Source organism: Gymnogyps californianus, chromosome 3 (genome assembly GCF_018139145.2).
Source record: "Gymnogyps californianus isolate 813 chromosome 3, ASM1813914v2, whole genome shotgun sequence".
Lineage (NCBI taxonomy): Eukaryota > Metazoa > Chordata > Aves > Accipitriformes > Cathartidae > Gymnogyps > Gymnogyps californianus.
This window is the reverse complement of record NC_059473.1, coordinates 97,790,899-97,804,850: the sequence shown is the minus strand read 5'-3', so window position 1 is coordinate 97,804,850 and position 13,952 is coordinate 97,790,899. Positions and strand designations below refer to the sequence as shown.

Below are 13,952 nucleotides of genomic sequence, written 5' to 3'. Positions count from 1 at the left end.
GAACACTTTGAGGAATTCAAAAGCAAAATGACACGTGATCAAAAGGTTAATTCTGGGGCCATGTTTTGACTGAACTGTATGAAATGATACAACACCTGGGGAGTCCTGAGAGGATGATGAAATAATGAAGACTAGAGTAATTTGGGACATGAGATGAATGTTGGAGCTTTAGCTGTGTTGAGGAGTAGTAACAAAACCTGATGGTGTGTAGAAAAGGTGAGAAAGGAGTCAAAGCCATTCTCCCATTCCCAGTCTGACAGGAAGCACAATGATTCTGTCAGTATGAAAAAGGATGCAGAAAAAGATAATTTATTTTGCATCTTCATTTGGAAAAAAATAAATATGTGCTATAATGTACAGCTAAGAAATTCTCACCGGTGGCATCAGAAACTGAATTTCATTTCTGACATCATGCCACTAACCCCCATTATTTTAAGACTTCAATAAGTACAGTTTTTCTTAATGTATTAATCTATATTGCAACACCCCATAGATTAAAAGATTTAGTTCCAGTTTAGACAATCCTAAATGTCCAAACTAATTAATACTGTACAGTGGAGATATACATGCTATACTTATTTAACAGAAAACTATCTGGTTTCAGGTATTTTGCTTTTATTTACCTATAGCCATGCTAGATGTGTATGAATTCCATGCTTCATTTAGGAGAACAAGGAAATGGGAAAAAAAAATCCCTGCTCTGATAACAAAGGTGCTGATTTTATGCTGAGGGTGTTATTACAGTTAAATTACTTCAGTTGACAAAGAAGCAATTACATACCACTCAGCCTCATCTGAGTTATCAAGCACTGAGAATACCTTTCCCATAACTGATGAAAATATTTGCGAAAACCACTGACTGATTTACAAGTTGTTCTAGCTAACAGCACTTGCAGAATGATTTAGAAAGATATCAAATTTTCTGAAATATTTCAGTTGAAAATGCTGTTAACACATTAAATACAGATAGTTCATTGTTTTTTTCCTAACTTGCAATATTGTTGACATACACAGCTAAGACTTTAGTTTCTATGTATCTCTGTTACCATTCCTTCAAGATCACTTTTGTTTTCCTTCTAATTTTGCTATCTAGCCACTGAAAAATATACTATTTACAGATATGAAGAACTGATATTATTTTTCATCTAAAAGTTAACAGTGCAGTTTTGGTAATTCTGTACCTCTCAGAAAAGGCCAGGAGAATAACATTTTTTTCCTATGAATCATGTTAAAACTTGGAAAAGCCTTCATGTTTTAGTGCAATTTCTGCCAATCAAATGCACATATAGTGAAAATAAAGGTAATTGCTTTTTGTGTACTGTAGACAATAACTAGCTCTTCTGGTTATATGCCATAACATGGAGTGCCATTAAAGTGGTAGTTGCACCTGACAAATGGCATGTCCCAAAACTTCTTGCAAACAGTTGCTAGGGAAATTTAAGAATTCATGTCCTCAGAGTACAAAGGCAATATATGGACAGTATTTTTTAAATATGTAGAGAGAATCAAAGAATCTATGAAGCTACTGTGAGACCATATTTTCTGAGTATTTAAGAAATGAAAAAAGCTGGACACGTATAGAGAAGCCTTTGTTTTCCAGTATGCAGCTAATCTCAACTACGCATTTGAAATGGATGACGAGAACCTTCTTTGAACATCAGATAAAAATCACCAATTGGCTACAAATTACTTTCAACATCAAAGTATGTTAACATAAATATTTTCTGGGTTTACACTTTTAAGGTTGACGTTAATACAACACATCCATACATAATTAGTAGTAAAATGTAATATTTAATTAGTTATTTAATAAATCATAGCTTAGGGTCTGAATTCCTAAACAGTTTGCAAGGATTATGTCACCATATTCTGAAGTACAAAGAGAATACTAAAAATGATCATGAGCCAATTATACTTCTATTAACTCTATAGTGTTTTCTCCTATATAAAATTGCAGTGTTCTTAAAATACATAACAAATAATTACAGCCGCTTAGGAAAGTCTGTCACTCTTGCAAATTGCATGGCCTGATGTTTAACAGCAATATTTTCTACATGCACATTGATGATGCACAAGAGACAGATTATTCTGCAGGAGCACAAAAGTCTTGGGAAGAGCCTAAGGACCTGAGTAGGTGCATGCTAAAAAATTTGGCAAAGATATTTAGTCCTCTACCAGCGTTACTGACGTAACTTACTCTGTTTAAAAACATCATGCTATTTTAGCAAATGGAGACATTCTGAAGTTCTCAGGTAAATATAACTAGAGATCAAAGACAACAAAGAAATATTCCTTTTCATAAATATAATGGATGAAGCCTTGTTGAATATTCCTTCACTTCAAAAGTAAGCAAGTCTGTAACATTACTAGTTTGAAAGTTTGCACCTTTCAGTGGCTCAAACTTTGGATGTTTTATTTCTGCTTAACTTCACACTTTATCTGAACTAATTGAACTATTTTTAGGTTTTGCAGAATATCCACAAAATTGATTTTTGTTTTGATATCAGAATAAGTTTAACTTCATATCATTCTCAAATATAATATTCAGACATTAGAATAAAACTGGAATTGATTTGAGAGCTTATTTTCTCAATGTAATACACATTATATATAAGTATCTCTTACTAATTGCCACCACTACTATTAACAACTCTGTCTGAATTACAAAACACATGCAAAAATATCAAAATACAAAGTTTCATTTACATACTGTTTATATCAACTTTTGTTTTATAGGCACAATGGACTATAAAGTTTGACAATGCAAAGGCAGACAGAATGACCACCAAAAGATGTCTAAGAATATTTTTTTTTAACTAAACCTCCTTACTAGAGGAAATATTACTTCAAGACATAAGCTGAATCTTTCTGCTCCCAGATCAGATGAAAAGCAAATGATTTAAAATTCTACTTAATGTAATCTTAATGAAGTACTGCTGAAAAAAACAAGAGGGTTTTTTAAAGTTCAACTAGTATTCAAACCAGTAACAATATATTTGAGGGTTGTCTTCACAACACTCCTGCATTACTGTCCACCATTCTGTAAAATGTATATATATATATAAAGCATTCAAGTCATGTACCTGAGAACAAATGGTGTAATTTTGTTGTTAGGCAACATAAGATATTGTGTTAGATAAGAGAGGTATCACCCTGAGTAACATTTCTGCTTACTTTGCAGAAAATACAGTTATGAAAAAGCAAGACAGATGGTCCAGGTGTGGCCTTAGTGAACTTAACTGACATTTCCCTTTCTCAACTTTGTTGTTCGACGCACTTGGTCATTTTTTTTCTTTTATTGAAGGTCTTTTCTGTGTAAGAAATTGCAGTAGTTGAAAATCCAAAATAATTTTATTTTTTATTTACTTCATACACTGTAAACCTTTCTGTGAACGCTTATTCCAGATTGAAAGTGATTTATATGATGTTGTCTTAAACCACTTCACTGGCTTAGCTTCTCTGAAAGAGTTTTAACTCAGAGAAAGCCTGTGGCTTTTCAGCTGTAAACTGCCAAGAGCCCAGCTCGTCTCTCTCCATGGGATTACACCGTACATCTGACAGGCAGGCTGCATTGGCACAGAGTGCCAAGGATAATCAGTCTCCCCTAGCAGAACAAGCCAGCCAAAGCCCCTGTGGAGGCTGCGCTGCACTGCCCAATGCCCTGAGCCACACGCCCAGCCCAGCCCAGCCCAGTTTGGTGGTGGAGATGTGGGAGCAGACATGAGCTGTGCTCACAGGATGGCCTTGCCCTATTAAAATAGGAAATGTATGAATGGAAATGGAAGCAGGTATTTCAAATGCAGAAAGGGTGTGTGAACAAACCATCTGAACCCAATTGCCTTCCCTTGTGCAGAAGAAATAATAATTTCATAATTTCAGGTGACCCTGCTAAGATAAGCAGATATCAGGGCCCTGAGAATACTAATGGGCCCTAATTGCCCTGAGCAGCCCCGCCTGGGACCTTCCCACACACCCTGCCCGTTGTCCAACAAGCTCCGTTTCAGCTCATCTCTACTCAGCTGTAGGCACCCAGACCTGACCTGAGCTATTCTGTAATGTGCCTGTTTCCAGTTCTACCTCTGGCCCTGTCTCAAGAATGGACTTCAGCCCATGCTGTAAGTAATTTTTCACTTCGGATGGACCCCTTGTATGTACCTTATAACTTGATCTCTGGTCCTGTCTCTGGTCCTGTCTCCTGCCGCTTCTAACTTGCTTCCATGGACAGACTCTGAACCTGGTCCATTGCTTGCAATGCCTGGGGCTTGTGAAGGACCCTGTTACCAGTCCCTGGCTCTGCCTGCCCTGTTTAGATGCTGCAGGACTGTGCCCTGCTTAGCGATGGCACTGCCTGCACTGGATCCTGGTTCATGGCTCCCCTCATGGAGCAGCCTTGCTCTTGCTGCTCCCTGTTAACAAGGTCAATCTTCATTATGTATTAGGGTGTCCATCAGCTGTTCTAGACTTCATTTTTAGAAGGAGTTAAGTGTTCCTAAACTGACTTGTGCCAAAAAGGATTGGTTTTCACACAACTTCATGTATTTTCCTTCAAGATTTTTTTTTCTTAATGGTATCAAGGATATACTGTTCACATCTATCACAGAGGGGTGAAACTATTTAAAAAACATCCAAACAATTTAAAACCAAAGAATAACTTACTGAAAGTACAAACACTTAAATACTTCCTCAGATAGACTCCCAATGTTACATGGACTTGTCTGATGTATTTGCGGAAAAAAAAAGTAAAAACAAAGCACAGAAATTTAAAGTAATAGAATGATATTAAAAATGTCCACATGCCATTTTCCTCTTTTGGACAAAAAAAGGAATACTGAAGAGAAATGCTGAAGAGCATCATATACAGAATATATTAATGTCAATCTCAAAAAGCCGTTGGAAGGCCTACATTGGTGATGAGCCTTAATACTGGTTATTTGTTACTTACACATGGGTAAAGCAATGATGGATCAGTGTCTTGCTATGTGAGATACAGTATATATTCAGAATAAAAAGGTTTTCCAAATATTAACTATATAGTCAATATCATATAGATAGAAACCCTCAAAAGAAACCAATGAAGCAATATTGCCTGTCTACTTAAGAGTTCTCAGCAGCTGTCCTCGCATTTTTGTAGGCATCTAAACAAACAAGAGTTTTAATGAAGGATGTGTTTGGATAAAGACAGCTTTTTTTCAAATACTTCCAAGAAGAGCTTCTTTTAAACCAGAAATGAAGCATAGTGGTATTCGTTTAGAAATACCAGTCGTCATGAAAGCTGGAATCATTTGATGTTGAACATTGATGTTTTGAGATAGAGTTAACACAAAGATATGGAAGAAGGGATAGGCTGGGAAAGATTTTGAAGGTGACCAGAATTATGTTGTATATGAAGAACTGAGCCAAGAGAGGACAATATAGAGGGTCATCACATGATCAAAAGGATGAGATAATTTTTTTGAAAAAATTATTTAGTCAAATTTTAAAGATCATAGTGCAAACTTGCAAGTTTGACATAGGCCAAATTCTCTTGTAGGCAGTGGAGAGTACTCCAGACATCTACAAAATGTCTCCATATTAAAGTTTCCATCACAAGTACATTTAAAGTTCAAAAGGAAAGACTGTGGTACATGATGTTATAAAGTATTTGTTTTTACTGTGCAAATACCCAAGCCTCGGATTTTTTATGAACTTGTTTTTTACCAAATCAGATCATGCTTTTCATGTTGACAAATCCCATTACAGTGCCTAAGGAATCCCTAGCTAATAGAATGTAAAGCATTTGAGAAATGCTGATAGACATCAGATCAATCAGTCATCTAGACAGAGGAGACAGCTATGAGTTGTCTATGTAAAATTTTGCTTCTGAAATAAAAACTGATTCTAATGTTATATGAAAGAGTACCCAGGGATTCATTTATTAGCAGGAGAGAAACCAAGTTGGTGACTGGGAACTCATGGCTTATTTGCAAATCTAAGAATCCTAGTACACAAAGTATGATAGTTCCCCAAAGACACACAGAGTCCTGAGCAACAATAACTTCTGTTTTACTCTTTAGTTTATTTACTATTGCCTTTGATATTTCATCTGAAAGTGAATTTACTATTTATGAACAAAAATGAAGTACATTTGAATATGTGAAAAAATTGAATTACAGATAAATGACATAATGAACACACACACAAAAAGAAATGAGATAAGAATGAATGTGGTTTTTTAGTATTACACTGAGATACTCTTCACTGATTCATAACGTGCAGTTATGACCGAACCTCAAATCTGTTCTGTGTTGGAAAATATCCCAGGATCATAAACCCTCGGAGACTATAGGAAAATGGAATTGCTAGGGTAGTGATAACATTTTTATAAGTTTAAACAGCCTTTTATTAATTGTTTGTGGTTTATACTCTCTGAAAAATCAGAATTCAATATATTCAGTACCTGTGATAACGAGTTACGCTAAATGAGTAATATTGTGAAATTTCTTTTTTCTTTGAATTTGCTTCTATGGGAATGCTATTATATAATACCTCATTGGGTGATAAAATAAAAAAAGTAGTATATCATTATATCATTTATATGAGCAAGTCCTCGTGTTCACAGAGTCATAGAATGATTGAGGTTGGAGGTGACCTCTGGAGGTCGTCTTGTCCAATCCCCTGCTCAAGCAGGAACACCTAGAGCCAGTTTCCCAGGACCATGTCCACCTGGCTTTTGAATATCTCCAAGGATGGAGACTCCACAACCTCCGTGGCCAACCTGTGCCAGTGTTCAGTCATCCTCACAGTAAAAAAGTATTTTCTGATGTTCAGACAGCACCTCCTGCCTGTGTTTCAGTTTGCCCATTGCATCTGGTCCTGTCACTGGGCACCACTGAAGAGAGCCCAGCTCCATCTTCTTTGCACCCTCCCTTTAGGTATTTATATACATGGATGAGATCCCTCCCCTGAGCCTTTTCTTCTCCAGGCTCAGCTTTCTCAGTCTTTCCTCATAGGAGAGATGGTCCAGTCTGTTAATCATTTTAGTGGCCCTTTGCTGGACTCTCTCCAGTATGTCCAGCATACAGTATGTCCATGTCTCTTATACTGGGGAACCCAGAACTGGACACAGTACTCCAGGTGTGGCCTCAGTACCAGTGCTGAGTAGAGGGGAAGCATCACTTCCCTTGACCTGCTGGCAAAACACCTCCTAATACAGCCCAGGCATTTGCCTTCTTTGTCGCAAGGGCACATTCCTGGCTCACATTCAACCTGATGTCCACCAGGACCCCCAGGTTCTTCTCTGCAAAGCTGCTTTCCAGTTGGTCAGCCTCCAGCATGTACTGGTGCTTGGGGTTATGCCTCCCCAGGTGCAGGACTTCGCACTTCTCTTTCTTGGACTTCGTGAGATTAATGTCAGCCCATTTCTCCAGCCTGTCGAGATCCCTCTGGATGGCAGCGCAGCCCCCTGGTGTATCAGCCACTCCTCCCATTTTTGTGTCTTCTGCAAACTTGCTGAGGGTACACTCTGCCCCATCAGCCAGATCATTAATGAAGAAGTTAAACAGGACTGGACCCACTATTGACCCCTGGGGTGCACTGTTGGTTACTGGCCTCCAACTTGACTTTGTGCCACTGATCACCACCCTCTGGGCCTGGTTGTTTATCCAGTTTTCAGTTCATCTCACTGTCTGCTCATTCAGCCCATACTTCATCAGCTTTTTCATGAGGATGTTGTCAGAAACAGTTCCAAAAGCCTTGCTAATGTCAAGGTAGACAATATACACTGCTCTCCTCTCATCTACCAAGCCAGTCATTTCATTGTAGAAGTTTATAGAGTTGGTCAAGCATGAATAACCCTTGGTGAATCCATGCTGACTACTCCAGATGATTTTCTTGTCATTCATGGTTTCCAGGATTAGCTGCTCCATCACCTTCATAGGGATCAAGGCGAGGCTGACCTGCCTGTAGTTCTCCAGGTCGTCTTTTTTGCCCTTCTTGAAGATAGCAGTGACATTTGCTTTCCTCCAGTCTTCAGGCATTTCTCCTAATCACCATGATCAATTAAAGTTTATCGACAGTGACCTCGCAATGACATCTGCCAGCTCCCGCAGCATTTGTGGGTGCATCCCATCAGGGCCCATGGACTTATGTATATCCAGTTTGCCTAAGTATTTCCTGACCCGAGCCTCTTCCACCAAGGGTATGTCTTCCTTGCTCCAGACTTTCCTTCTGGTCTCCAGGTTGTTGGATTTCTGAAGGACAGTCTTACTAGCACAGACTGAGGCAAAGGTGGCATTCAGTACCTCAAACTTTTCCATGTCCAGTGTCATCAACGTCCCATCTCATTGAGGAATCGGCCCACATTTTCCCTACTCTTCCCTCTGTCACCTATGTACTTGTAGAAGCCCTTGTTGTCTTTCACATCCCTTGTCAGATTCAACTGCATTTGGGCTTTGGCTTTCCTAACCTTGTCACTGCATGCTCAGATAATGTTTCTGTGTTTCCTCCCAGGTTACCTGTCCTTGCTTCCCCCCTTTGTATGTTTCCTTTTTTGTGTTTGAGTTTGGCCAGGACCTCCTTGATCGTCCATGCAGGCCTCCTGGCATTTTTGCCTGACTTCCTGCTCTTTGAGATGAACCACTCTAGAGCTTGGAGGAGGCGCTAGGCTTTCTTGGACCCCTCTTCACTCCGGGGCTTTATCCCATTGGACTCTTCCAGGCAGATCCTACACCCCGCTGTATTGTCCCTGCAGTAGATATTGGGGTGGTTGAAGTCCTCCATGAAGACCAGCAAAGTACAAAATAAGGGTTGAAGCTTCAGCAGCGAAATGGAAATATATTATGTTAGGTTTTGTACATGTGAGCCAAGTATTTTTTTCTCTTCGCTTGTAGTCAGATATTCGGTTGTGCTATCTTAATGGAATTTAAGCCACCTCAGGGACAATCCTCTGTTTTGTTACACATTTATTAATAAATAATCATGAAGAGGAAATATCATCTTTTATTAAATGTGTATTCAAATGACCAAGAAATTATATACTCAAATTGAGGACAACAAATCTGCAAATGTATATCACATACATAAATGTTTGTATATATGTAAATGAATATAAACATATTTGAAATTAAAAATGTTAGTGCTTGAAATGTTAAAAGTAAGTGTAGCTAGCCAGAATTTATAATGAAATATTAGCCCTGAAGTTATAATTACTTAATAGCTCAGCACTTTGGCAATGACCCAGAAAGATCCAAATACATGTGTTATCTCAGTGGTTTAACTGGGACTTACAAATCTAGTACTACGCATGCTCCCTGAATTGCAGCAAGAGCCCTCAGCAACTTGGAAGAATAAGCTGTAAATTAATGATTAGTTAATACAGATGACACTGTGCATACTATACTATTTATTTTTGTCTTTGTTAGTGGTAGTATACCACAGATTGTCAATAAAGATAGAGAAGCATTCAGAGCATTAATGCTTGTGCTCGATGATATAGACTAAAGGCCGGGAATGCAACACTTCAGTATTGCTGAATCCAAAATTATTTTCTGCCTCCTACACACAGTCTGAGTATCAGGGTATTCACACAAAACAGAGAATTAGGACAAAAAGGAATCACATTATCAGCTTGTGTGGGATTCATCTAACCCAATGCAGAAATCTACAGCCCGTCTCATCCTAGAACAGATGTCTAAGATAGGCAGGTGCCCTGTCTCTGCTGAGTAGAAGGGGAGTCTGAACAACTCACTCAAATATAGCTGTTTATATTCCATACATGCAGATAGATGATACTGCTGATCTCATTCCTCCTCATGCTTCATTTTCCTGTTCTGTACCAAAACATTTGTTCTTATCAGCCTGTGTGTGACTAAATCCATGACACCTAAGACTGCATAACAGTGAAATTAAAATAATACAATTGAAATTGTGTTTTGGAACTTGATCAATTTTTTTGCCAACGGCATCAAAACTCATGCTCAGAATTGTACATTTAGTGGAGGAAAGGTCAGCTGAGGAACAATTAGGAGACACAATCTAAGAGTTTCCGTGCTAATTCAGTTAAAACTCTTGTAAGTCATACAAACACACAAATATATGCATATTTTTATATATATACAAATGTTATTAAACAATCATATAAACATTGCTTACATAGAATTGGACAATCACATTTGTAGCACAAGGCATTTCAAAAGAGAAAACTTACCTTTGAACCCAGCAGCACAATGACATGAAAAGTGGCCAATTAAATCCATACAGGTAGCTCCATTTTTGCAAGGTGAACTTGAGCATTCATTAATTTCAACTTCACAGAAAGGTCCTTCATATCCAGGCACACAGTTACAGCTGTAATTATGCAAGTGGTCTTGACAGAAGCCGTATTCAGAGCACTGGTTTCCAATGCAATTGTCTATATCAAGTTCACAAAATATGCCAGTGTAACCAAGGGGACACATGCACCTGTTATTGAAATGAGAGGAAAAAAAAAACCCCAAAACCACCAGTCTTGAATATATAGGTCAATAATGACTAATAATGTTAAGAATATTTTCACTTTGAACTACTCACAAATGAATTGCAATTTTCTTCAATCTTCTTTCTTTACCTTTAATTAGTCACTAAGTAACTTTGTTTCACATAGACTGCTTGTAATAATTAAATGGAACTGCCCGATAATCAAAATCTTAGCTATTTAGATCAGACAAACTAGTTGCTATGTAGCTTTTAATAGCAAGCTTCCAATGACAATATTCAAATAGAAAACTGGTATAAACTATGAGTATTATGCATTTTAATAATTTCTTTTTTGAAAATTATTAGTTGCTTGCTATGATATCACTAAGAGAAAAAACAATATTACATCCTGCTTGCTCTGGACATATAATCAGTATAAAAATGCTTTATCATTAGAAACAAAGGTTGCAATTTCTGTCTGTAACTGAAAAAAAATAACAACCTATACAATTTCATAGAAATTGAGCAGGATATTTTTTTCCCACAATGTAGGACGACATATAAATTGTATAAGACTGGAGATTACTTTTTCATGCTTCCTTTTCTCCCAATTTTTTTTTTTTAATATGTGAATGAAAACAAAGCTGGATTATCTCATAGCTGATCCACATCTCATAAAATTAGAAAATCCCTTGTACTTGGCAATATTTTCTTTGATTGATCCTCTCCTTATCATGTCTAGAGGTCTCTTCACATGGGAGGGGATAACCTTACAATAATATTACATATTCTTAATCCATAGAGATGTTATCTAGAAGCTGGAAAGAACTAACACGTTAAGGAAGCCTTGATTATAACAGTTTTCCCTACTGATCCATCTGGCAGAGAGGATATTTTTCTCTTTATTTTTAACAGAAGTGAATGTTCATGTCGCTGTTTGCTTCGGTCCTTGCTTATTATTCCTGCGTTTTTATGTTAGACTTGTGGAAATTTCCACTTAGATATTTATATATCCCTATCAAATATGCAACAGGATAATTGTAAGTCAGTAGGAAAAAGACCCCATGTAAGATTCTGTGTACAAAAAGGATCCTATAAAAGATAGCATGATGGTAGCTATTTTGAATGTCATTTCACAACAGTTTTTTGCAATATAACTTTTGGACTAAGGAAATTATAACCATATCCATCACTGGTATACTTTGTTCTCTGTTCGGTTAGGCTCTAATTTTACCTGCAATTCTTCTGGGCAAGAAAGAATGTGAAAGATCAAAGAACTTTGTCTATGTATAAACCAGAGATCGAGAAGGGTGGAATACCATGGGAGCTCCATCTATCGTAATACAAATGAAATACTTCTGAAGAAAAAGGAAGCGGGAAGAGGGATATGTATAAAATGAATAGCTCCTAGTGCTTAATCCAATTAATTTTTTCTTTGTTTGTTTTCCTCCCAAGGTAATCTGTGGACAGTAGTGCAGTGCTGCAAGTTCAAGAGTAGCTTCAGAGCACATCGAAAATTAGGTGATTTTTCCCTTTCATGTTGCGACTAAAAGAAGCCTACAGTAAAGAAGGTATCATTATAAGGAGATATTGTTGGCTGTTATGTGGAACTCTATAGTGGACTGAGTTTAGAGATAGTTTAGTAATTTTCTTATAATTAAAAGGCTTTTAATCTATGGAAAAGCCAGGTACTATTAGAAAATAGAATGGTTAATTCTTTAAACAGCAAAATCACCAAGTGATTGAGCCACAATTATTATTTTTTATATGTATATAAACAAATATCAGCTGCTTTCCTTTCCACTGGCTCCTTGCAGGAAGGTCCAGGCTTCCCAGTCGGACTTTTGTCAATTTTGTGTCTTCTTGATCCCTAGGAAATTTTTTCATAATACCTGAGGCCTCGCTTTGTGCTCCCTTGTGTCTCAAGGTGCATCTCTATAACCGTTTTAGATCACAAGAGGACAAAACTTTTATGATGAATTTCCTGGCCGTTCCAAACTGCGGTGTTTTGTATCACACTGCAGAGCAGTACCAGAGCATGTAAAATTGATTTATTTCAGTTGAAACTAAATCAGTAGATGTGCTTCTTGGAGTACAGCTAATGCACACCAACTGCTAATGGGCTTTTAGTCCATGGACCAAAATAGAGCTTGCTTGAAGTAAACCCTCCGTATCTTGTATAGTGTGGTTGGGAGTTCTTCAGCACCGCCATTTTTGCTTTGCAGATCCGTTGCAACTGCACTGCAGTACCTACTCAAGTAGGTATAGCTACTGTATTCTCTCTTCCAGCCTCAGTCACTCTTTAGCAAAGAAGAAATCTTGCCCCTCCTCTTGAGAGCTCCAGCTGATTCTGTTTCTCACTTTTTAAAGGAATGAAGTTCACACAAATCATCTCATACAGTTGCTTTACAGCTAAATGTAAATGTTGATTTACATAAAATTTCATTATGCATAAACATGCAAAGCACGTGCACTTTTAGTTACCTTTAGCTGCACGGTTTCTGAATCCACCAGCAGTAAAACTTCAGTATGGAAACAACAAACAGTCATATTAATTTTTCTGGTGCAGTTAATCACTTTATTTCCTTGGTTAACTATTCTGTAGTCAAAAAATATATTTTTTTACAGTAATGATTAGTGTGTGCTTTGTGAAAATGCAACTATTCAATCATTCTTTGAAAACGTGGCTCTTATCAGTAATATTGAATAGAATATTTAACTTACAGCTCTCCTTAACAAGAAAGAGAGGATAAAGAGAAGGAATTTTCTATCATTTCCTTATTATTACTAGTTGTGTAGCTTATCTTCAGAGACCACAGAAGAACTGCACAGAAACAGATGTAATGGAGAATCTTATAGTTTCAGTTTCATGCTTCTGATTCCATTCTACAAGCAATGATGTTATGAGTATTGTAATTTTCAGTGCTTCAGTGTCTGAAGAAATCTAAAACAACTAAGAATGGAATGTCCTTTGTTTTTCCTGGTGAAATTATAACTGAATGTCTTTCAATTTAATATGGCTCATCTCCTGCAGCAGATAAATTAAGCTCTCATTTTTTTTAGACTCTTCATTTCATATTATTGCTCAGGAAAAATAAAACAAAATCATGAAGTTTTCTCTTTTCACTTCAGTGTGAAAAGTTTGCTTGGTTTAGCTATTAAGTATATATTACTGCTTTCTTGAATATACAGAAGCTGTTGTGTTTTTTTTTCTTCAGTGTAAATATGATTAGAAAAAGACTTTACAACTGAATCTTCATGTTATGTGAAACAAAGTGGCTGGGTTACACAGCTAGTCAAGCCCAAATCTGTGGCAGTGGCCCAAAACAATGTAAAACTATGAACTAATGGTGCAGAAAGAGGTCTAGTTCTGTTAGTGTTTGCCAAACGCGTACATTAATGCAAACAGGAGTATTCTAGTCCTCTTAATAACAAGTTAATTTCTTACTGTGTGTTGAGGATTAAAATATCTAAGAATCATTAATTTATTGTTTATAATCCAGACTGAGGTTTAGAGGTGA

General features: G+C 37.2%; 1 protein-coding gene across 1 annotated transcript in view; it reads right to left on the bottom strand.

Moving 5' to 3' along the window:
* Positions 1–13,952, bottom strand: part of EYS (eyes shut homolog) — a 950,400-nt gene that overhangs the window by 814,773 nt on the left and 121,675 nt on the right. Inside the window, exon 10 of the mRNA XM_050893740.1 lies at positions 10,184–10,437. Coding sequence (XP_050749697.1) covers positions 10,184–10,437 — 254 coding nt within the window. The remainder of the gene's footprint in view (positions 1–10,183; positions 10,438–13,952) is intronic.